Raw genomic sequence first — 22,868 nt, forward strand, 5'->3', positions numbered from 1 at the left:
GACTCGATGGACGTGAGTCTGAGTGAACTCCAGGAGTTCACTGGGAGTTCACAGGGAGGCCTGGCGTGCTGCAGTTCATGGGGTCGCAAAGAGCAACACGACTGAGCAACTGAACTGAACTGAACTGAACTTACATTTTTATTAACTTAATCCTCATAACTGTTCTGTGAAGTAGGTTCTGTTTTTACCCCTATTTTACAGATAAGTATAGTTTTTTCATCTTGATTTTAGGTTATTTATGTTAACAAGAAAATAATGCTGTTTTTGTTTGTTTCTTTATGAGTTCATGTAGAGCTAAAGGATAAAGCTGAAGAAAAGGAAAATTTAATTAACAGATTATCTGATGAGCTTGTTAAGGAACAAAGAAAGATGACAGTTTCCTTAAATAACATTATTTAATAAGTTTACAGCTCACTTTTGACCTTACTTTACTTAATTGAGCTACACACCTCCCCCTATATTTATGAACCATTATGATGTCACTTAAGTATATGTGAATATATGTATAATATTAAATTTTATTACCTGCTAAAAGATTTCACATCCCGGATTTACCATGAACAACTTTCTACAACTATAGTACCCTACATTAGAATTGCAAACCTTACTTGAAAATTTGAACATGTACTTGGAATCACAGAACCAGTTGTAATTTAAGTTGCTTCCAGCCAAAACATAATATCTAGCAGTAGTGGAAGTGAAAGTTAGCTAACTTATTTTTTTTTCTGAGCAGTTTTTTCAAAAGTTCAGATTGATTTTTTAGAGTAGATTCTCATTAGTGAAATGCTTTATTAGGTTCTTAATTACTTGTTAACCTTTTTGTGAACCAGCATTATAATTGTTAGAACTTACAAAGGATATTTTTGAGTAGAGTATTCTAATTTCTGGAATTTCTTTTCTAAGCTATTCTAATAAAATCCATTTTAGTTAAACCTATGGCATAATAACAGCAACAAATAGCTTTGAATGCTGGTCTCTTAAGTGACTTTTTAGGTTACCTTAAAATATTTTCAAGATATTTTAATTTCAAATTATTTTAAAAAGTGCATTTGATTTTATTTTAAATTCACAAGATCTTAGTCTAAATGAAGACTGTATGTGTTGCTATTAATTAAAATTGGAAATTATTGTTTCCAATTTCATTAGTTCTTAATGAAAAGTTTTATACTAGCTTTTACTGTAGGATAAAATATTTGGATTATTGCTCCTGTATCGGTTGTGTTAATCCAAACACATAGGACCTTCATGCCATGTACTGCTTCACACTTCAGGAAATATAAGTTAACTAGGAATCTAATTTAAACTAGATGATCCTTTTGGAATTTATATTGCAGTTAGAAATTGAGGTCTATGTAGTGCTCCTGTTTGCCTGAATGAGTCATTTAAAAACTAATGCACTAATTGCTATTATTTTTTAAAACTCAGATTTATATAAAATGGATATAGCTTATCCAAAACAAATTGTATCCTTAAGTGAGAATCTAGGAAAAGTCTTGACATGGTGCTGTCCACCTTTACTAAATATAAATATTACCTCATAACAAGATTGAAATGCTAGATTTTCATTAGAGTTACATTTTAAGAATTTTTTTTGAATTACATTTTGTTTTTGATGAATTAATGATTTTATATACCATCTTACCCTGTTTACTCTTAAAGTAGAAGCTATGTATTTAATTTTTTCCATAAAAAGAAGAACCATGAAACCATATTTTTTGAAGGTAGGAAATAACTATTAAATAGCAGCATAATGAGAAAAGGAAGACTGTTACTGAAATATATCTGTATCTTCAATAGGAGCTAGTGTTTGAAGTCATCACTACTATAGCACATCAAAATGGACATGTACCTGATGAATATGTATTGCTGCTGCTGCTGCTAAGTCACTTCAGTCGTGTCCGACTCTGTGCGACCCCATAGATGGCAGCCCACCAGGTCCGCTGTCCCTGGGATTCTCCAGGCGAGAATACTGGAGTGGGTTGCCATTTCTTTCTCTAATGCATGAAAGTGAAAAGTGAAAGTGAAGTCTCTCAGTCGTGTCCGACTTCTTTGAATATGTATTGAGTTAAAGGTAAAAGCAATCTTCATGTGTCCCTGAAGATAAATTTCTATTGAGGATACCTTTCTTTTGTTAGAAATAGTTTTCTTTTTGTTTTGTTTTGTAATGACAGGTCCAATTTAAAAAGTATAACAGTTAATTGAAAATATTACTGTACTACTTTTATAAGTGTTTACATTAAAATCAGCATTTTTATTTATCAGTGGCCTGGCATTCTTAAGGGCTTCACAGGTGGTGAAGTGGTAAAGAATCCGCCTGCCAATGCAGGAGATGTGGGTTTGATCCCTGGGTCAGGAAGATCCCCTGGAGAAAGAAATGGCAACCCACTCCAGTATTCTTGCCTGGAGAATCCCCATGGACAGAGGGGCCTGGTGGGCTACAGTCCATGGGGTCACAAAGAGTCAGACATGAACATAGCACAGTGACATACTTACATATATATATGTGGTTGGTTTGTTATAGGTAACAAATGGTTATTTTAAAGACTTATTGAGTGATGAATGGGACTTGCATTGCTGCTGTTTATCTGAAGTGTTATAGATTGTTAATTGACTGTAGTGGCCTCTACACCCAAATTCAGCCTATGTTAATGACAGTGTCTAGAAAGAAACGGTAGATTTTGATCAATTAATTACCCTTTACGGATATTAAAAAATGATGGTAGTACTTTAGTGAGACAAAATAGTCCGATAGCTGATATTTTTATAAATTAAAATGTTGCTGTTGTTACAGTAGAGATTTTAAAATGAAACTATTCAAATCATTTTCTTTTTCTTGTGTTTCTAATAGTGCCAGAAGTTTCTGTTGACTATATAGTTAGCACATTGTTTCTGTATTTACTTTGGTGTGTTCATGTATAGTTATCTAATTAATTTGCAGCCCTTTCCCCTGTAGTTCTTTATGTATTAATCTCAAATAAATTTAAATAATTTTCTTATTCTGATAGAGAAGAAAAAGCTGGATCACTTACCAGTAACTGGAGTTCTCCTATTGGGTAATCTCCACAGATCCACATTCTTTGAAGTTATTGTGAATGCCTCGTGGACCATGGGACTGTTGAAATTTCCAATTTCAGGAAGGTAAGCAAGCACACTGAAGCATGTCTCTAGCATCTCCCAAATCCCCTTCCCTCCACTTTCTTACATATGCATCTGTCCTGCATGCCCCCTCAGTTCCAGTGGATGCCCATCAGGAAGATTCCCATGCTGGACAGAAGGGCAGGAGAGGTGGATCTGTGAGGGAAAAGACCCAATAGGATAACTCAAGTTACCGGTAAGTAGTCTAGTTTTCACAGACTTGAGATTCTTTTTGCCCATTTCTTCTCTTGAGGAGTTCATTTAATTGCAAAGAGAGGAAATGGTTTGGGATAGTTTCTTTTTGTAAGTTTTATGTGGATTATAGTATTTATTGTATAGACAATAAATACCTAGTTCTTAATGGACATATGAATGAATGTGACATTAAGGTACAGCATTTACATAATGTTTATAAAAATTATGTATTTACTACCTTTTGGTAAATAGTGTAATAGTTCTAAAGCAATATGAGGAGCTATGTGTTGAATTACTTTAGTTCTTTTATTTGTGATACTGCTTTTATTGAAGTAGATGCTCATACTGTAAAATTTCTGCTTGTGTCTAATTTAGCCAAATTATTTTGACATTGTACTGAACAGCAAGAATAGTTTTACATTAATTGACCAACACTTCTTACTGATATAATTTTCAGTGTACCTTAAATTTCATTGAATGTATGTTTGGAAATAATTTAAGGTATCTTGCAATTATATTTACTACTTTGTTGTTTATAATGGATAGCCTTATTAATGTGAAGGGTAACACAGTTGGTTCAGTGTGAGCTCTGCCTCAGTTACTAACCCTATTTATTTGTATAAATGTTAGAATTGTATAGAGTTCCTTGCTTCCCATTTCTCTCTTACTCATTCTGTATTGTTACCAGTTACCGTTTCTAAAAGGCCACTTACATTACATAAAGAGCCATAGTGATGCCATGCTCTTGCTGTTTTATAAAATTTCATCCATAGCTCAGTACTTAGGGCCTCTCATAATCCAGTCCTATTTATCCAGCCTTAATTTCTTTTTATCCAGCCTTAATTTCTTCAATTTGAAACTTTTGTTTTGGTGTTACCTCAGCATTTATGCTTTAGCTTGTGCTTTTCCATTTTCTTGAAATGACCTTGGAAGATCCATTCTGCTTCTCTATATTTTAAAGTTGAAGTTAAGTCCTATCCCTTACGTATATCCTTTTATGCTGACATCTCTGTTCGTCTCTTTCTTCAGTGAAAAAATGAGATTACTATGAGGCTTGAATTAATTAATTAATGAAATGTACTTAGAATAGTGACTAGCAGCACATACTAACTTCTCTTATTAACTATTATTTGACCATAGATTTATCTTAAATATTTTCGTGATTGTACATATAATTCTTATCTGTATGACACAGTTTAGCTTTAAATATTGGTATCAGATTGTACCAATAGATATTTCTTCTGATACAAAACTGTTACTCTGACTTTATTGTCTTTGACAGCAAGTATAGGCTTTTATTGGGCTTCCCTTGTGGCTCAGAGAATAAAGAATATGCCTGGGATGGGAAGATCCCCTGGAGAAGGTAAAGGCTACCCACTCCAGTATTTTGGCCTAGAAAATTCCATGGACTGTATAGTCCATTGGGTTGGAAAGAGTTGGACACGACTGAGAGACTTTTTTTTTTTAATAGGCTTTTTTTTTTTTTTTGTCTGTAACCTTACTTCTTAAGGTTAGTGACTGAGATTAAATCATGCCCATTGAAAAGTTAGTTTTCATGTAGAATGACATACATACTTACCAGTTTTTTCATTTGTAAAATAGGTTTTCATTTGGCTAATCAATCCTGTTTGTACTGTATGTTTTTCTTAAGAACAGCTTTCCTTCAAAGCTGATATACATTGTTAATTTCCATTGCACTCGAGAAAAGACTGTATAGTATTGAGAGAGTTAATTAGATTGTATTCACTTTAAGACTGTGTATTATTGGAAAACAATCTGGAAACTTAAGGTACTTGATTTTTGAGGCCTGAATATCTTAGGAGATAATTGGTTGATTTTTTTTCAGAAATGCTTGAATTTAAAATACCTGTCTGATGAAACAGTATATAGAATCTGATTTCAAGGCCATTGAAGGAAGGAAATGCTCTTTGACAGATTGGGTGTCACTTTATTTTATTTTGTGGCTGTCCCATGCGCCGTGTGGGATCTTAGTTCTCTGACAAGGGATCAAACCTGTGCCCCCTGCATTGAAAGTGTGGAGTCTTCACTGGGCCTCCAGTGAAGTCCCAAGTGTCGCTTCTAAATAATCACCAGAGAACCACTTCAGGTCCAGTTAGATGAGCCAAACTGAAGAATGTTTAGTCAAATGACAGCAGTGTTTGATTTGAATCTGCTGACTGTTCAGTCTCCTGATTTTTTAGTGTGATTGTGGTATGGTGGTTACATTGAGAATGGCCTTATTCTTTAGAGGTACATGCTGAAATACTTAGAAGTGAAATGTCATGGTGAGTTCAGAAAAATCATGTGTGGGTATCTGAATGTGGTATATGTTATGTGTATGTAAAGAGAGATAAAGGGAGAGAGAAAGCAAATCTGGCAAGTTTTAACAGTTTTGGGTCTAGGGGAAGGGTATAGTGGTACACATTGTACTTTAAGCTTTCCTGTGGCTCTGATATTTTTCAAAGAAAAGTTGTGTGTGGGGGAGAGTACTTTAAAAAGAACTTTATTGTGCTTCAGTTTCTCTAATTCTAAAATGACAATAATAGAACTTATTCTTTCCATGCCCTGATGCAGGTAGGCACAGTGGGATAACATTTGGTAGAATAGCAGCCAGGAGAGCTTTTAAGAAGTAATTTTCTTTTTACGTTAAAAAAGAATTTTATAGTGGAGAACTGTTCAAAGAACATTTCACCTAAAAGTATATTAGATTAAAATATATCTGTTCCCTTTTTTATATTTCAGAGCACATTCCATTATAATTGAATAAAAGCAATCAAGTAACAGTAAATACATGTAGATATATAAATTAACCAATTGAAATCTTGAAAATGAAAATATCTAGTTATAAAATAATCATGGGCAAAACAGAAGATTAGACATAGATAAAGAGAAACGTTGTTAATTCCAAGATAAAACCAATAACATCCAGGACCAGAGCCCAGGGAGATGAAGAATGAAAAATAGAAAAGAAAAACTAAGACACTTTAGGGCTAGCTTGCAAAGCTCCAATGTAATGTACAGAAGACAGAATATGGAGAATGGTAGAGAAGCAATATTGAAGAAAAATGACTAAGGATTTTTCAAATATTAAAAAGAAATAATGGAAATTAAGAAATAACTAGAGTGGAATCACAAAAACGTATCAAAACTAGAAGGATGTAAGAAAAGTGGTACTTAGGGGTAAATTTATAACCTTAAATGGCTGTGTTAGATTGAAAAAAAGTAAGTGAGCCATATATACAACTCAAGAAACAAAAATAAAAAGTAAAACCAAAGACAGGAGAAAAGAGAAAATAAAAATGGAATTAGATGAAATAGAAATAATCAACAATAGAAATGACAGCAATCATCTTTCAAATCAAAGCTGTTTCTCTTCAGCTGACTAAGTACTGGAAATACCAAGAAGCACATGACATAATAAAATTATAAAATGGGATATAATTACAAATAATAATTGTAATTTAAAAAATCATAAGAAATCACTATTAATTTATGTTATAAATTTTTAAAAACCTGATGAAATTGTCTGTTTTCTAGGCAAAATATCAGTTAGAAATTGACTGTAAAAGAAAAAGATAGTCATAGAAACTAAAAACCATTAAAAAATTGAAGCTGTAGTAAATTTCCCCAAGAAGTTTTTAAAAATATCAGCTTAATTGCCGTATAGTTCATAAACCATACCACCTACCCACCTAAAATGTACAATTTAATGGTTTTTAATATTTTTACATAATTGTTGAATCATCATCATAGCTAATTTTTAGAATATTTTCATCACCTCAGAAAGAAACGGTGTACCTATTAGCAGTCAGTTCCAATTCTCTGAAACCCTCCAGCCTTAGACAATCACTAATCTACTCTCTTGTTTCTATAGGTTTGCCTGTTCTAGATCTTTCACATAAATAGAATCATTTAATAAATGGCCTTTTGTGGTTTGCTTCTTTCATTTAGCATATTTTTAAGGTCCAGCCATGTTGAAACATGTATCATATACCTCATTCCTTTTTATGGCCATATAATATTTCATTGTATGGATATACCACATCAGTTGATGGATATTTGGATTTTTTCCCATTATGAATTGTCCTTATACTGGCATTTGTGTATAAGATTTTGTGTAAACATAGTTATATGTTTTCATTTCTCTTGGATGTATACCTAGGGGTAGAATTGATGGGTCTTGTGGAAACCATGGAACAACAACAAATAGGGAAAGGAGTCCATCAGGGCTGTATATTGTCACCCTGCTTATTTAACTTCTATGCAGAGTACATCATGAGAAACACTGGGTTGGAGGAAGTACAAGCTGGAATCAAGATTGCTGGGAGAAATATCAATAACCTCACATATGCAGATTACACCACTTTTATGGCAGAAAGCAAAGAATTAAAGAGCCTCTTGATGAAAGTGAAAGAGGAGCTTGAAAAAGTTGGCTTAAAACTCAACATTCAGAAAACTAAGATCATGGCATCTGGTCCCATCACTTCATGGCAAATAGATGGGAAAACAGTGTCAGACTTTATTTTTGGGCTCCAAAATCACTGCAGATGGTGACTGCAGCCATGAAATTAAAAGACGCTTGCTGTTTGGAAGAAAAATTATGACCAACCTAGACAGCATATTAAAAAGCAGAGACATTACTTTCCCAACAAAGGTCCATATAGTCAAAGCTATGGTTTTTCCAGTAGTCATGTATGGATGTGAGAGTTGGACTATAAAGAAAGCTGAGTGCCGAAGAATTGATGCTTTTGAACTGTGGTGTTGGAGAAGACTCTTGAGAGTCCCCTGGACTGCAAGGAGATCCAACCAGTCCATCTTAAAGGAAATCAGTCCTGAATATTCATTGGAAGGACTGATGCTGAAGCTGAAAGTCCAATACTTTGGCCACGTGATGCAAAGAACGGACTCATTTGAAAGGACCCTGATGCTGGGAAAGATTGAAGGCAGGAGGAGAAGAGGGTGACAGAGGATGAGATGGTTGGATGGCATCACCGACTCAATGGACATGAGTTTGAGTAAACTCCGGGAGTTGATGATGGACAGGGAGGCCTGGCGTGGTGCAGTCCCTGGGGTCACAAAGAGTCGGACACGACGGAGCGACTGAACTGAACTGTGGTAACCATGGAAGCTTTTAAGGGACTATCAAACTATTTTACAGAGTAGCTGTACCATTTTACTTTTCAACCAACAGTGTATGAAGGTTCTAGTTTTTCTACACCCTCATCAGCATTTTCATTATATGTTTTTTTTTTAATTAAAGCATTCCTAATGGGTGTGAAGCAGTATCATAAAGAATAGTTTTAACTGTGATTTTGTTATCATAATTTCAGACATATTTTTGGGGAACAGGTAATCCCAATTTTATACAAACTGACCTAGATAGTAGAAAAAGAGGGAGAGCTGTTCTGTTGTTTATCAGAGAAACTTACCCTGGAAACCTAAACTGAAAAGAATATGCAAGGAAAAATAATGGTACATTCAATCTCATTTACAAACAGAGACAAAATTTTTAATTAGGATAAGAATGTAAACATAGCTCAATATTTGAAAATTATTAAGACGATCTTGAAAGATTTGATAAAATTCTTATAGAACTCAATACTCATTAGTTTTGTTTTTTTTTTAAAGTAACCTTTAAACCATGACGAGAAACATGTTTCTTCCAATAGACGCTCTCTTTAAAACTTAACTGTCTAAATCTTAGAAACATACCCATTAATATCAAGAACAGGACAAATATACCTCTACTAGTAAGATTAAAAAAAAAAAAGGAAATAAATTACAAAAGGACTAGAAAGGAAGAAAAATGAGATGAATGTATCCATAGGAAATTAAAAACAAAAAATAACAGACTATGGTACTTCCTTGTGGTTCAGTGGTCAAGACTCGACATTCCCAATGCAGGAGACACAGGTTCAATCCCTGCTCAGTAAACTAAGATCCCACGTGCCATGTGATGTGGCAAAAAAAAAAAAAAAAATTTTTTTTTTTAAATCAACAGAATAGGGAATTCCCTGGCAGTGCAGTGGTTAACATTCAGCACTTTCATTGCTATGAGCCTGGGTTCCATCCCTGATCAGGAAACTAAGATCCCTCAAGTCATGTGGCTTGGTCAAAAAAACCCTCAAAAAGCCATCAACAGACTGACTATATTCATAAGAGAATTCAGTGTTGCTGGATACAAGATCAACATTCAAATTGACAGTAGCTAATTAGGAAATAAAAATACCTCTTTTACAGCAAATTCTATGAAGTACCCAAAGTTTTATTGAAGGACATAAAATTAGACATGAACAAAAGACAAGATATAATTATTAGTGGGAAGTATAAATATTGCTAAAAAATTAACTTCTGTATGACTTATATGTAGTTTCAGACAAAAACCTGATAGAATTTGTTTTCTTTTTTGGAGGAAAATGATCTTCATATACAAAAGTAAAGAACCAAGACAGTTGTGAAAGAAGAATAAGAATGAGGAGGAAGGAGTTGACTGTTGGATATCTAGATTAATCTTAAATTTTGGTATTTAGAATAGAATCTGACACAGTAATGAAAAATAGTAAACTGCTACACACAACATGTGTGTGGCTTTCCTAGTGGCTCAGACAGTAAAGAATTCACCTGCAATGTGGGAGACCTGGGTTTGAGCTCTGGGTTGGGAAGATCCCCTGGAAGAGGACATGGCAACCCACTCCAGTATTGTTGTCTGAGAAATCCCATGGACAGAGGAGCCTAACGGGCTACAGTCCATGGGGTCACGAAACATCGGCACACACAACATGAAATGAATCTTCCAGACTTAGCATTGAGCAAAAGAAGTGGGACAGAAAAGAGTTCATATGGTATGAGTTCATTTTTAGGAAGCTCAAAAACAGAACTAATCTATGATGATTGAGATCAGAATAGTAGTTCTCTTGGAAGCATGGTACTAACTGAGAATGTGTATGAGGGAGATTCTGAAGCATTGAAAAAAGTTAAATCTTAGTCTGAGTTGGATCACACAGGGGTATACATACTTAAAAATCAGGTTGTACACAGTACTTGTATTTAAAGTAGTATAGTCTTAATAATATGAAAAAACAGATTCATATAACAGAATAGAGTTAAGAAATGGATCCATATATATTTGAGAAGTTGGTTGGTGCTCAAGATGGCATTTTCTGTCATCAGGGAAAGCAAATGTGAACTGTTGGATTGGTTTTTCTATATGGGGGAAAACTAGATTTCTACTTCAGGACATATGCAGAAATAAATTCCAGTTGAATTAAATACTAATCGTGAAACCCGTTTTTTTTTAAAAAAGGAAAATATCTTTTTAAAAAAGTAAAGTATAGGTATCTTCAGAATATGTAAGGCCTTTTTTAACAAGTCAAGAAAAAAAGAAGAAACCATCAGGGATGAAAAACCATCAAGGATTTGACTACCTAAAAAAAAAAAGAAAAAACAACCTTAGGTTTAATGTAAGTTCCCATAAACCCAAATAAAACATAATGTCACAACTGGGAGATATATATAATGTCTGTACTATCCAGTGTTTTTGTGTCCAGAATATGTAAAGATCAAAAGAGGTAAGATAGGTAATACAAATAAAATGAACAATGGATAGTAAGACAATTCACGGCAAAGACTGGAAATTGTACTGAGAGGATGGTTAGTCTGTTTGTAGGGATTTTATTTGAAAGTGTTAGTTGCTCAGTCATGTCTGACTCTTTGTGACCCCATAGATTGTAGCCTGCCAGGGTCCTCTGTCTGTGGAATTCTCCAGGCAAGAATACCAGAGTGGGTAGCCATTCCCTTCTCCAGGGGATCTTCTCAACCCAGGGGTTGAACCTGGGTCTCCTACATTGCAGGCAAATTCTTTATTGTCTGAGCCACCAGGGACATCCCATTTTTAGGGTAGATGCAGTTAAAAACTTACGAGTCATCAGTGTTTACCCATTAAGTTGCAAGGCTCAGGATCAGGTAAGTGTTACACACATAAGATAAGTGTTACACAATTAGAAATGTGCATACACAGTTATCCAACAATTTCTATTTAAGATATTGTCTAGAGAAGCTTGCACATTTGCCCAGGGTGATTTGTGCAGGGATGTTCATCTGGAAAACAGTCTAAATGGCTGTAATAAGAGTCACGGATATATAGGATATAATAGTTATTTAATTAAGAATTCCCTGAGTCTATGATTAGGTTACAGGCTTCCCTGTTGGCTCAGATGGTAAAGAGTCTGCCTGAAGAGTCTGCCTGCATTTCGATCCTTGGGTTTGGAAGATCCCCTGGAGAATGAAATGGCGACTAACTATAGTATCCTTGAGTGGAAAATCTCATGGACAGAGAAGCCTAGTGGGCTATGGTCCATAGGGTCGCAAAGAGTCAGACATGACTGAGCCACTACACTTTCATTTTTCATGATTAGGTTATTATCAGTGGTTTAATTTACTTATTTATGGCTACACTGGGTCTTCATTGTTGTACACAGGCTTTCTCTAGTTACCGAGAGTTGGGGCTCTTCTTTGTTGTGGTGTTTGGGCTTCTCATTTTGTGGCTTCTCTTGTTGCAGAGCACAGGCTCTAGAGCGGGGGCTCAGTAGTTTTGCCTCGTGGGCTTAGTTGCCCCGTGGCATGTGGAATCTTCCCAGATCAGGGATCAAATCCGTGTCCTCTGCATTGGTAGGCTGCTTCTTTACTTCCGAGCCACCAGAGAAGTCCAGTGATTTTTTTTTTTAATATAATAAAGTGGTACTGTCTATAACCATGATTGTTTTAAGCATTTTATAAACATTAAATATTTTAGTCCTCATGAGAACTTAGAAGTAAGTACTGTCATTGTCTCCACTTTTTAGATGGAATACTAAAGCATAGAGGAGTAAATACCCCTGCCTACTCTCATGGGTAGTAAATAGCAGAGCTGGGATTCACAGTTGCCTTGCTCGAGTCCACTATGCCATGTTGCCTTTTGATGTTTAAAAATATGGAGAGGCCTCCTAAATATAAGGAAAAGTTAATTCCTTACATAAATGTAAGGAAGAGTCTCATTTACACCAGTTCATGGTAGTTGTTACCACTGAATGGGATTGGGAGGTGAGGGAGATCCAGTGATGGTGGTAAAATAAAACTAGCATAGGGAACTTTCCTTCAAGATGATGTATATTACTATATAGCTTTTAAATACTTGCACTTATTGTTTATATATGCTTATTCTGTTAAAAGAAACACTGAAAAGATTGGCCTTTATTTTAATCTTTATTTTTCTTTTTTTAAAAATTTTATTTTATTTTTAAACTTTACAGTATTGTATTGGTTCTGCCATATATCGAATTTATTTTTCTTGATATTGGTTATATAGAAAAAGAAAAAAGCAGTGGCCCTAGAACAATGGCTATAATTTAGTCTAGTTCTGAGATAGTGAGCAGCACATAAGTGCCAGACCCTGGATTAGGGTGCTGGAGATAGGGTGGTTTCATCCTCAATGGCTCAGCAGGTAAAGAATCTGCCTGCAATGCAGGAGATGCAGGTTCGATCCCTGGGTTGAGAAGATCCCCTGGGGGAGGAAATGGCAACCGACTCCAGTATTCTTGCCTGGAAAATCCCACGGACAGAGGAGCTTGGAAGGCTGCAGTCCATGGAGTGAACAAAAGAGTCGGACACAACTGAGGGGCTAACACTTTTATCCTCTCTCTTTAAGGAGTTCAGAGTTGTACAAGGAAAGAGATTAAAAAAATAGTTTTAATTCAGTATGTTATATCCGGATCTCTTCTTCTTCCCTATTTCTCTGTCCCCATCCTTTCCCCTCCATATGCAACTGGAGAAGGGGGAAATGTCTTGAGCTGAGGCAAGAGAAACAGGCAGTGAAATATTGATTGTGATTCTACTGCCTATTCTTTTAAAAACTACCGGGGAGTAAATTCTATAATGGTCGGTGATTGTGGCTTGTTTACCGTCTCCGAAACTTGGTATAATGCCCTGTGCTTAACAGACCCCTGGATGTTGGAATGAATAACTAATGCACTTTGACATTTTACTCTCAAATGACTTAGCACCTCAACCCAAAGTTCTTAAGCCATCTAGGGTATCTTCCATTGACTAATAAAGTTTAAAGCAATGTACCTGAGAACTTTATATGAAGTCTTACGTAAAATTGTTTTGTGCCAAAGAATTCTGACTTGAGAAATATTTTCATCTGTAGGAAATTTTGGATCTCTAAAATCTAATATAATTTTCTTTGTGCTGAGTCCATGGACTATTTCCAGGTGGTATTAGTATTTATAATCTGAGAATTCTAGTGTCTTTTAAAATTTATCTTTTAAAGTGACTACCACTTTTCAGTCCCACCAATGATGAATGAGAATTCCTGTTGCTTCACATCTCTCCAGTGTTTGGTGGTATCAGTGTTCTGGATTTTGACCATTCCAAGTAGGGCAACCAAGTAATTTTTGTTTTAACTTTAGTAAGATCATGTTATTCCCCATTTAGAATCTTCACATCCTACTTCATTTCCCATCCTACTTAGAATAAAATCCCAAGTTATTTCCAACTGTATGAGAGGAAGGCTTTGTATGATCTGGTCCATGGCCACCTCTTCAAACTAGTTTTACCATTTTCTCTCTTTTTCATTGCAATTCAGACATGTTGGTCACCCTAGTGTTCTTTGAACATGCCAGCCTTCTGCTTCAGGGCCTTTGCAGTTGGTCTTGCCTTTCCTGGAATGTTTCACATCTAGATACCTTCAGGGCTTACTCCTGTATTTCACTGAGGACTCTGCTTAAGTGTAACCTTGTCAGAGATGCTTCTCTGATTTTCCTGCCAAAAAATAGCACTTCTGTGCTTCTTCCTATACCCTGCTTTATTTTTCTTCTACTGCTACCTCATAATGTATATATGTATACTTGTTTATAATAATATATATAAATTATATATAAAATATATATGTAGCCTATCTTTATGAAAATGTGCGCTTCATGAAGGGATATTTCTGTATACCTCTAGAGTAGAACTGGTACACAGATGGTGTTTAATAAATATCTGTTGAGTGGATGAATGATTGTATTACATCAAAAAATGCTTTAATGTTAGTGATTTAGAATATTATGGTAGGACATAATCAGACACATAAGGCAGGCTTAAAACTTAATAAATAATTAATAATTAAATGTTTAATTTCACAACATGTAATCTATCCAAGGCTAGGAATTTTTTCTTCCTTGCTATATTCCCATGCCTAGAATGTTTCATGGCAGTAATACACATTTGATTAAGTATTTGCTGAATGAATGAGTTTATGTAGCATATCTTTTAAATAAACAACCAAATTATGCTATATGTAAAAGTAATATTGAATAGAACTAAAAGTAGACCACAGAACTCCAGAATTGGGAGAAAGGGGACGGGGATGAGCGATAAGTACTATGTAAATTTTTGGATCCAGCTTCACCATTTGCCAACTGCTCCAAGCCAGCACTGCTGCTTGTCAGGCCTACTCTAATACTGTAACATTTGTTCTTCAGTTCCGTATGTGTCATGTTTCATTCTCTATGTTTAAAATTTAAAAGTATTTCAGGATCTTTCCGTTCAGTTCAGTTCAGTCACTCAGTCGTGTCCGACTCTTTGTGACCCCATGAATCGCCAGGCCTCCCTGTCCATCACCAACTCCTGGAGGTCACTCAGACTCACGTCTATCGAGTCAGTGATGCCATCCAGCCATCTCATCCTCTGTCGTCCCCTTCTCCTCCTGCCCCCAGTCCTTCCCAGCATCAGTCTTTTCCAATGAGTACTGTACCTAAAATAAAACTGAGATTCTCTCTTTAACTTGGAGACCTGATGTGGCCTTTTTACCTCTTAATCTCATTTAGTTCATCCCTCTTGCTCAATATCCTTCAGCTTTTCCTTCTGTTTCTATAGGCCATCAAGTTCTCAGACACACTTATACACTTATTGCTTACTTTCTGCCCATTATAACCTTTCTTTCACTGTGTCATTGAAGCACCTTCTTTGTGTTATTTAAGTCTGAGTGTGTGGGATCTTGTGAGCAGTCTTCCTTGAAAACCTTATCTACCCCTGCTCATATTAGAATTGCTTCTGATATTTGCATGGGGTGGGGAAGAACAAAACCACAGTTTGTAATTATGTATAGTGTCAGTCGCTCAGTTGCCTCCGACTCTTTGTGACCCCATGAACTGTAGCCCACCAGTCTCCTCTGTCCATGGGATCCTCCAGGCAAGAATACTGGATTGGATTGCCACTCCTTTCTCCATTATTATGTATATGTGCTAACTTTTTTTTCATTTACCATTGTGTTCTTAATGCTAAGTATGGTACTTGGCACATAATAGGTGCTCAGTAAATTTTAAAAGATGCTTACTCCTTGAAAGGAAAGTTATGACCAACCTAGACAGCATACTAAAAAGCAGAGACATTACTTTGCCAACAAAGGTCCGTCTAGTCAAGGCTGTGGTTTTTCCAGTGGTCATGTATGGATGTGAGAGTTCGACTGTGAAGAAAGCTGAGCGCTGAAGAATTGATGCTTTTGAACTGTGGTGTTGGAGAAGACTCTTGAGAGTCTCCTGGACTGCAAGGAGATCCAACCAGTCCATCCTAAAGGAGATCAGCCCTGGGATTTCCTTGGAAGGAATGATGCTAAAGCTGAAACTCCAATACTTTGGCCACCTCATGCGAAGAGCTGGCTCATTGGAAAAGACTCTGATGCTGGGAGGGATTGGGGGCAGGAGGAGAAGGGGACGACAGAGGATGAGATGGCTGGATGGCATCACCGACTCGATGGACGTGAGTTTGCGTGAACTCCAGGAGTTGGTGATGGACAGGGAGGCCTGGCCTGCTGCAGTTCATGGGGTCATAAAGAGTCGGACATGACTGAGCGATTGAATTGAACTGAACTGTTTAACATGTGAATAACTGTATAGCAAAAGATGGAATATAAAAATGAGCGTGACAGGAAAAAAAGACCCTCAAAACCAGAAAAAAGATCATATGTGCTTATTAAAACAACAGAAATCCATGACATAAGCTCAGCTGTTAAGCAAGACTCTGATAAATCACAAAACCCAACTACATGCTTGATGTTAGAAACATTTAGAACAAAACTTCTGAGGGAGTTGTGGGTAAATGTATAATCAAAACAAGATACTAGGCAAATAAAAACAAAAAATTAATTGTTGCATGGTATTGCTAAACAAAGGTGAATTAAAAGTAAATTAACATTAGGTGAAAAAAGATGCACAGTGTAGTATGTATGTACATACATACCTGTCTTATCTATTTCTCTCTATATTCACACACACATATATATAAAATCAAGCATATAGTTACCAATATGAAGAGAACCACAAATCTTTATTTCTTGAAGATGAAGCATTGAAATATTTAAAATAAAAATTATAAATTCAAGAAGGAAGAGAAAGAAGTCTAACGGTAACAGACTTTAAAACATCTTTCAGTTCTAGCCACGTCAGAAAAATTAAAAATAGAATCTGGAGATCTGAATTATGTAATTAATAAATCCATATAATATACTTTGTTATTATAAAAAGAATAGCATATTTTTAATTCCCCATGGGACATTGGCAAAAATAAATACTAGAAAGAAAGTTGGGGGAAAAAAGGTATTAACTACATGCTCTACAATGAAATTTTAAGTTAATAGAAAAGTTAGAACCATAAACCAACCACAAAATCTTCCCAACCTCAAAACAAAAACCTCAGCTAATTGAGTTTAAAAATGTAAAAACATTCTCCTAAAAAATTTTAGATCAAAGGTCTAAAGGTACCTCAAACCAGCAATTGTGGTCTCTCTAGAAAATAATTACAATAAAAATTAAATACAAGGACTTCCCTGGCAGTTCAGCAGTTAACACTCTACTCCCAAGGCAGGGGGCGCAGGTTCAATCCCTAGTTAAGGAATAAAGATCCCACGTACCACATGGTATGGCTTAAAAAAATAAACTAAATAAATACATAAATTTATTTTAAAAAATAAATATATAAATATAAGACATAAGTAATTTCTAAAAGTTTCATTACTAAATGAAAATAAACAAGTTAACATTCAAAGAATTTATTAAAAGAACAATAACACAAACCTAAGGAAAGATGGAAAAAAATAATAAAGCACAACATAGCAAGTAATAAATAAGAAAACAAAACAGGTAGTTAAGATAAATACAACCAAGAACTGATTCTTTGTTTAAAACAAAAATAAGACTAGCTAACTTTTTTTTTGTAAACAAAAGGATAAAGTACAAAACTTAAAATTTAGATTATGAAGAAGAAAGCAACCATAGATGTAAATAATACAAACATAAGAGAATGGTTGGCACAATAAATTAGAAAGCATTGGGAAAACATATCATTTTCTAGGAAAATAGACATTATTCTATATTCAAACCTGATCTAAGAAGAGACTGAAAATCTGAACCTACCAAGCCCAAATGGTTTTACAAGTGGTTTCTTTCAAGCCTTCATGGAACAGATAATTTCACATATATTTAAATTGACCTAGAGAAAATAAGGAAGAATCGAGGCTTTCCTATTATTTTTAAAAAAACTTCAGCATAAGTCCTTCCAATAACCAGGGCTGATTTTATTTAGGATTGACTTGTTTGATCTTGTAGTCCAAGGGGCTCTCAAGAATCTTCTCCAGCACCACAGTTTGAAAGCATCAATTCTTTGGTGCTCAGCCTTCTTTATGGTCCAGCTTTCATATCTGTACATAACTACTGGAAAAACCATAACTTTGACTATATGGGACCTTTGTCAGCAAAGTGATGTCTCTGCCTTTTTATACACTGTCTAGATTTTTCCATTGCTTTCCTTCCAGGGAGCAAACATCTTTTAATTTTGTGGCCTTAGTCACCATCCACAGTGATTTTGGAGCCCAAGAAAATAAAATCTATCACTGCTTCCACCTTTCCCCCTTCTGTTTTTCATAAAGTAATGGGACTGGATACCATGATCTTCATTTTTTTAGTGTTGAGTTTCAAGCCAGCTCGTTCACCTTTGTCAGGAAGGTCTTTAGTTTCTCTTCACTTTCTGCCATAAGGGTGAACTCGGCTATCTTGATTCCAGATTATGTTTCATCCAGCCTGGCATTTCACATGATGTTAATCTGCATAGCAGTTAAATAAACAGGGTGAAAATATATAGCCTTGTACTTCTTTCTCAGTTTTGAACCAGTCAGTTGTTCCATATCCAATTCTAACTGTTGAAGTAAAAGGCAAGGGAGAAAGGGAAAGGTATACCCAACTGAGTGGAGATTTCCAGAGAACAGAAAGAGCGATAAGAAAGCCTTCTTCAATGAACAATGCAAAGGAATAGAGGAAAACAATAGAATAGGAAAAACTAGAAATCCCTTCAAGAAAATTGGAGATATCAAGGGAACATTTCATGCAAGAATTGGTATGAAAAAAGACAGAAATGACAAGGACCTGACAGACAGAAGAGGTGGTAAGAATACACAGAAGAACTATACAAGAAAGGTTTTAATGACCCAGATAACCACGATGGTGTGGTCACTTTCCTAGAACTGGACATCCTGGAGTGTAAAGTTAAGTGGGGCTTAGGAAGAATTATTGTGAACAAAACTAGGGAGGTTATGGAATTCCAGCTGAGCTATTTAAAATCCTGAAACATAATGCTGTTAAAGTGCTTCGCTCAATATGCCAGCAAATTTGCAAAACTCAGCAGTCACCACAGGACTGGAAAGGTCAGTATTCATAACAGTACCATACAGTTACACTCATTTCACATGCTACCAAGGTTATGTTCAAAATCCTTCAATCTAGCATTCAGTAGTATGTGAACTGAGAACTTCCAGATACTTAAGTGTATTAGTAGATAAAAGGAAAAAAGCTATGTGATTATCTCAATAGATCTTGAAATACAGTTAATAAAGTCAGACATTTATTCCTGGAAGCAGTCTTTAGTAATAACATGATTAAAATATGTACCTCAAAATCATACTCAGGAAAGTGCTTCAGGGAGATATATTAGAAATTAAGTGATATTAATATTAGAAACAAGGCAAGGCAGTTCTCATCACTATTATTTAACTTTGTTCTAGATGTGCTAACAGTAAAAGAAATTAGAGAAGCATGATATCGAAGTAATCCCCAAACACTTTGGATAACATTCAAGTGCTTTGTTCTGGGCATTTAGTTACTATGTTCAAGAGCTAAACTTTGAGCCACATTTCAGTTATTTCCACAAATGCAGTCTCACAGTGTTTTTGATTAGCTTATTTTAGTGGTTTTCCCATTAAAAAATCTCAAAAAATTTTGTTTGGAGCGCTAATGAATAAAGTGAAAGCAGAACTACTTTTGTTGCAGAGGGATTAGGGAGCACTGTAGTCACCTCTTCGTCATCCATGACTCCTCCATTAGCTTCTGGGAATGCTGTGTGCAACTTTAAGAATTACAAATCTATTCTGTTTCATGGAATTTTTTTTGTGTCATAGTTGTTAATAGTGATATAAAACAATTTTTGTATAAAATATGACCACCAATTTGATAAGATCTTATTACTCTTGGCAATTTTCAGTCCTTCTTTGGTTATGGTAGATATTAAATTAGAAGCAGCTCGGGGCTTGGAGTTGTGATTGAGATGACTAAGGTTGCCTAAAGCAGTTATACAGAGAAGTGGTAACTGATGCCAAGATGGGACACAATAAAAACATCAACTAGAATGAGGCAGCAGTCTGGAACTGCCATTTCAGATAAAGGCAGACTTTCCAAAACATCTTAATGGCTCCAGAATACCATGCTGCATGAAGTTCTAAAAGATGGTTCTGAGTAGAAAAGACAGCACAGCCTTGTGACATGTGGGAAGTATGGGCTGTGGAAAGACAGATACTACATAATGTGGAACATATGTGGAATCTAAAAAAGTTGAACTCATAAAAGCAGGGTGAATGGTTGCTTCCAGGGGCTGGGGATGAAAGAAATGGGGAAATGTTGGTAAAATGGTACAAAGTATCAGTTATGCAGAATAAGTAAATTCTGGGGAATCTAATGTATTAATCCATGTATTCAGTTCAGTTCAGTCGCTCAGTTGTGTCTGACACTTTGCAACCTCATGGACTCCAGCATGCCAGGTCTCTCTATTCATCACCAGCTCCAAGAGCCTACTCAGTCTTATGTCCATTGAGTCGGTGATGCCATCCAACCATCTCATCCTCTGTTGTCCCCTTCTCCTCCCGCCTTCAATGTTTCCCAGCATCAGAGTCTTTTCAAATGAGTTGGTTCTTCACATCAGGTGGCCAAAGTATTGGAGTTTCAGCTTCAGGATCAGTCCTTCCAGTAAATATTTAGGACTGATTTCCTTTAGGATGGACTGGTTGGATCTCCTTGCAGTCCAAGGGACTCTCAAGAGTCTTCTCCAACACCACAGTTCAAAAGCATCAATACTTCGGTGCTCAGCTTTCTTTGTAGTACAACTCTCACATCCATACATGACTACTGGAACAACCATAGCTTTGACTAGATGGGCTGCAGTCACCATCTGCAGTGATTTTGGATTAATCCAAGTTAATACATGGTTAACTATAGTAACCATGTACAGCATGGTTGCTGTAGTTAGTAATATTATATACTGGAAAATTGTCAGAAGATTACATCTTTAATATTCTCTACATCTTTAATGTTTTCACCACCGCAAAAAGGTGATATTATGTGATGGATATGTTAATTAGTCTGTGTAACCATTTCATAGTATATATGTATATCAAAACATTACATTGTACAGCTTAAATTGTATATAGTTTTGTCAGTTGTGCTTTTTTTGGTTTATTTTTAATTGGAGGATAATTGCTTTACAATAGTGTTGGTTTCTGCCATACATCAGCTTGAATCAGCCATAGGTATACATATGTCCCCTCCCTTTTGAACCTCCCTTCTACCTCCCACCCTATTGCACCCTACTGGGTTGTCACGGAACACTGGATTTGAGCTCCCTGCTTCATACAGCAAATTCCCACTGGCTCTCTGTTTTATATCTGGTAACGTATATGTTTCAACGCTACTCTCAGTTTGTCCCACCCTCTCCTTGCCCCACTGTGTCCACAAGTCTGTTGTCTGTGTCTCCATTGCTGCCTTGCAAATAGGTTCATCAGTACCGTCTTGCTAGGTTCCAATATATGCGTTGATATATGATACTCATTTTTCTCTTTCTGACTGACTTTGCTGTATAATAAGCTCTAGGTTCATATACTTCATTAGAACTGACTTGAATGCTTTCCTTTTTATGGCTGAGTAATATTTCATTGTATATATGTACCACAACTTCATTCATCTGTCAGTGGACATCTAGGTTGCTTCGATATCCTACCTATTGTAAATGTTGCTGTGATGAACATTGGGGTACATGGCGTCTTTTTTCAGTTATGGTTTCCTCAGAGTATATGACCAGAAATGGGATTGTTAGGTCATACGGTAGTTTTATTCCTAATTTTTTAAGGAATCCCCATACTGTTCTCCATAGAGGCTGTCTCAATTTATATTCCCGCCAACAGTGCAAGAGGGTTCTTTTTTACCTACACGCTTTCCAGCATTTATTATTTGTAGATCTTTTGATGATGGCCATTCTGACTGGTGTGAGGTGATACCTCATTGTAGTTTTGATTTGCATTTCTATAATAATGAATGATGTTGAGCATCTTTTCATGTATTTATTAGCCATCTGTGTGTCTTTTTTGGAGAAATACCTGTTTAGGTCTTCTGCCTACTGTTAGATTGGGTTGTTTGTTTTTCTGGTTTTGAACAACATAAGCTGGTTGTATATTTTGGAGATTAATCCTTTGTTAGTTGTTTCATTTGCTGTTGTTTTCTCCCATTTTTGAGTTTTGTCTCTTTACCTTGTTTATAGTTTCCTTACAAAAGCCTTTAAGTTTAATTAGGTCCCATTTTTTTATTTTTGTTTTTATTTCCATTACTCTAGAAGCTGAGTCATAAAGAATTTTGCTGTGATTTATGTCAGAGTGTTCTGCCTATGTTTTATAGTTTCTGGTCTTACATTTGGTCTTTAATCCAGTTTGAGTTTATCTTTGCCTATGGTATTAGGAAGTGTTCTAATTTCATCCTATATACGTACCTGTTCAGTTTTCCCAGCACCCCTATTGAAGAGACTGTTTTTTCTCCAAAGTTCTCATAGATGTGTGGGTTTATCTCTGGGCTTTTACCTTGCTCTGGTGGTTTATATTTCTGTTTTTTGTGCCAATACCATACTGTCTTTATGACTGTAGCTTTGTAGTATAGTCTGAAGTCAGGAAGATTGATTTCTCCAGCTCCATTCTTCTTTCTCAAGATGGCTTTAACTATTCAGGGTCTTTTGTGTTTCCATACAAATGGTGAAATTTTTTGGGCTAGCTCTGTGAAAAATACCTTTGGTAGTTTGGTAAGGATTGTATTGAATCTCTAGATTGCCTTGGGTCATGTAGTCATTTTTATAATATTGATTCTTCCAACCCAAGAACATGGTCTATCTCTCCATCTGCTGTGTCGTCTTTGATTTCGTTCATCAGTGTCTTATAGTTTTCT

The 22,868-nt window shown here is 35.7% G+C and overlaps 1 protein-coding gene across 5 annotated transcripts in view; it reads left to right on the forward strand.

Annotated features, from left to right (window-relative positions):
* Positions 1-22,868, forward strand: part of YAF2 (YY1 associated factor 2) — a 75,574-nt gene that overhangs the window by 22,621 nt on the left and 30,085 nt on the right. The window contains exons 4-5 of one of the 5 annotated variants that reach the window (XR_009736413.1): positions 3,006-3,138; positions 3,232-3,336. The exons of 2 other annotated variants lie outside the window; for them this stretch is intronic. Coding sequence is in view for 1 of the 3 variants with exons in the window: in XM_061416432.1 (XP_061272416.1) it covers positions 3,067-3,138 (72 nt within the window). In the remaining 2 variants the exon portion in view is untranslated. Of the gene's footprint in view, positions 1-3,005; positions 3,139-3,231; positions 3,337-22,868 lie in introns of those variants that run through there. 2 more of the 5 variants (XR_009736415.1, XM_061416432.1) reach the window with 2 other exon arrangements.

This window comes from Bos javanicus, chromosome 5, assembly GCF_032452875.1.
Source record: "Bos javanicus breed banteng chromosome 5, ARS-OSU_banteng_1.0, whole genome shotgun sequence".
Lineage (NCBI taxonomy): Eukaryota > Metazoa > Chordata > Mammalia > Artiodactyla > Bovidae > Bos > Bos javanicus.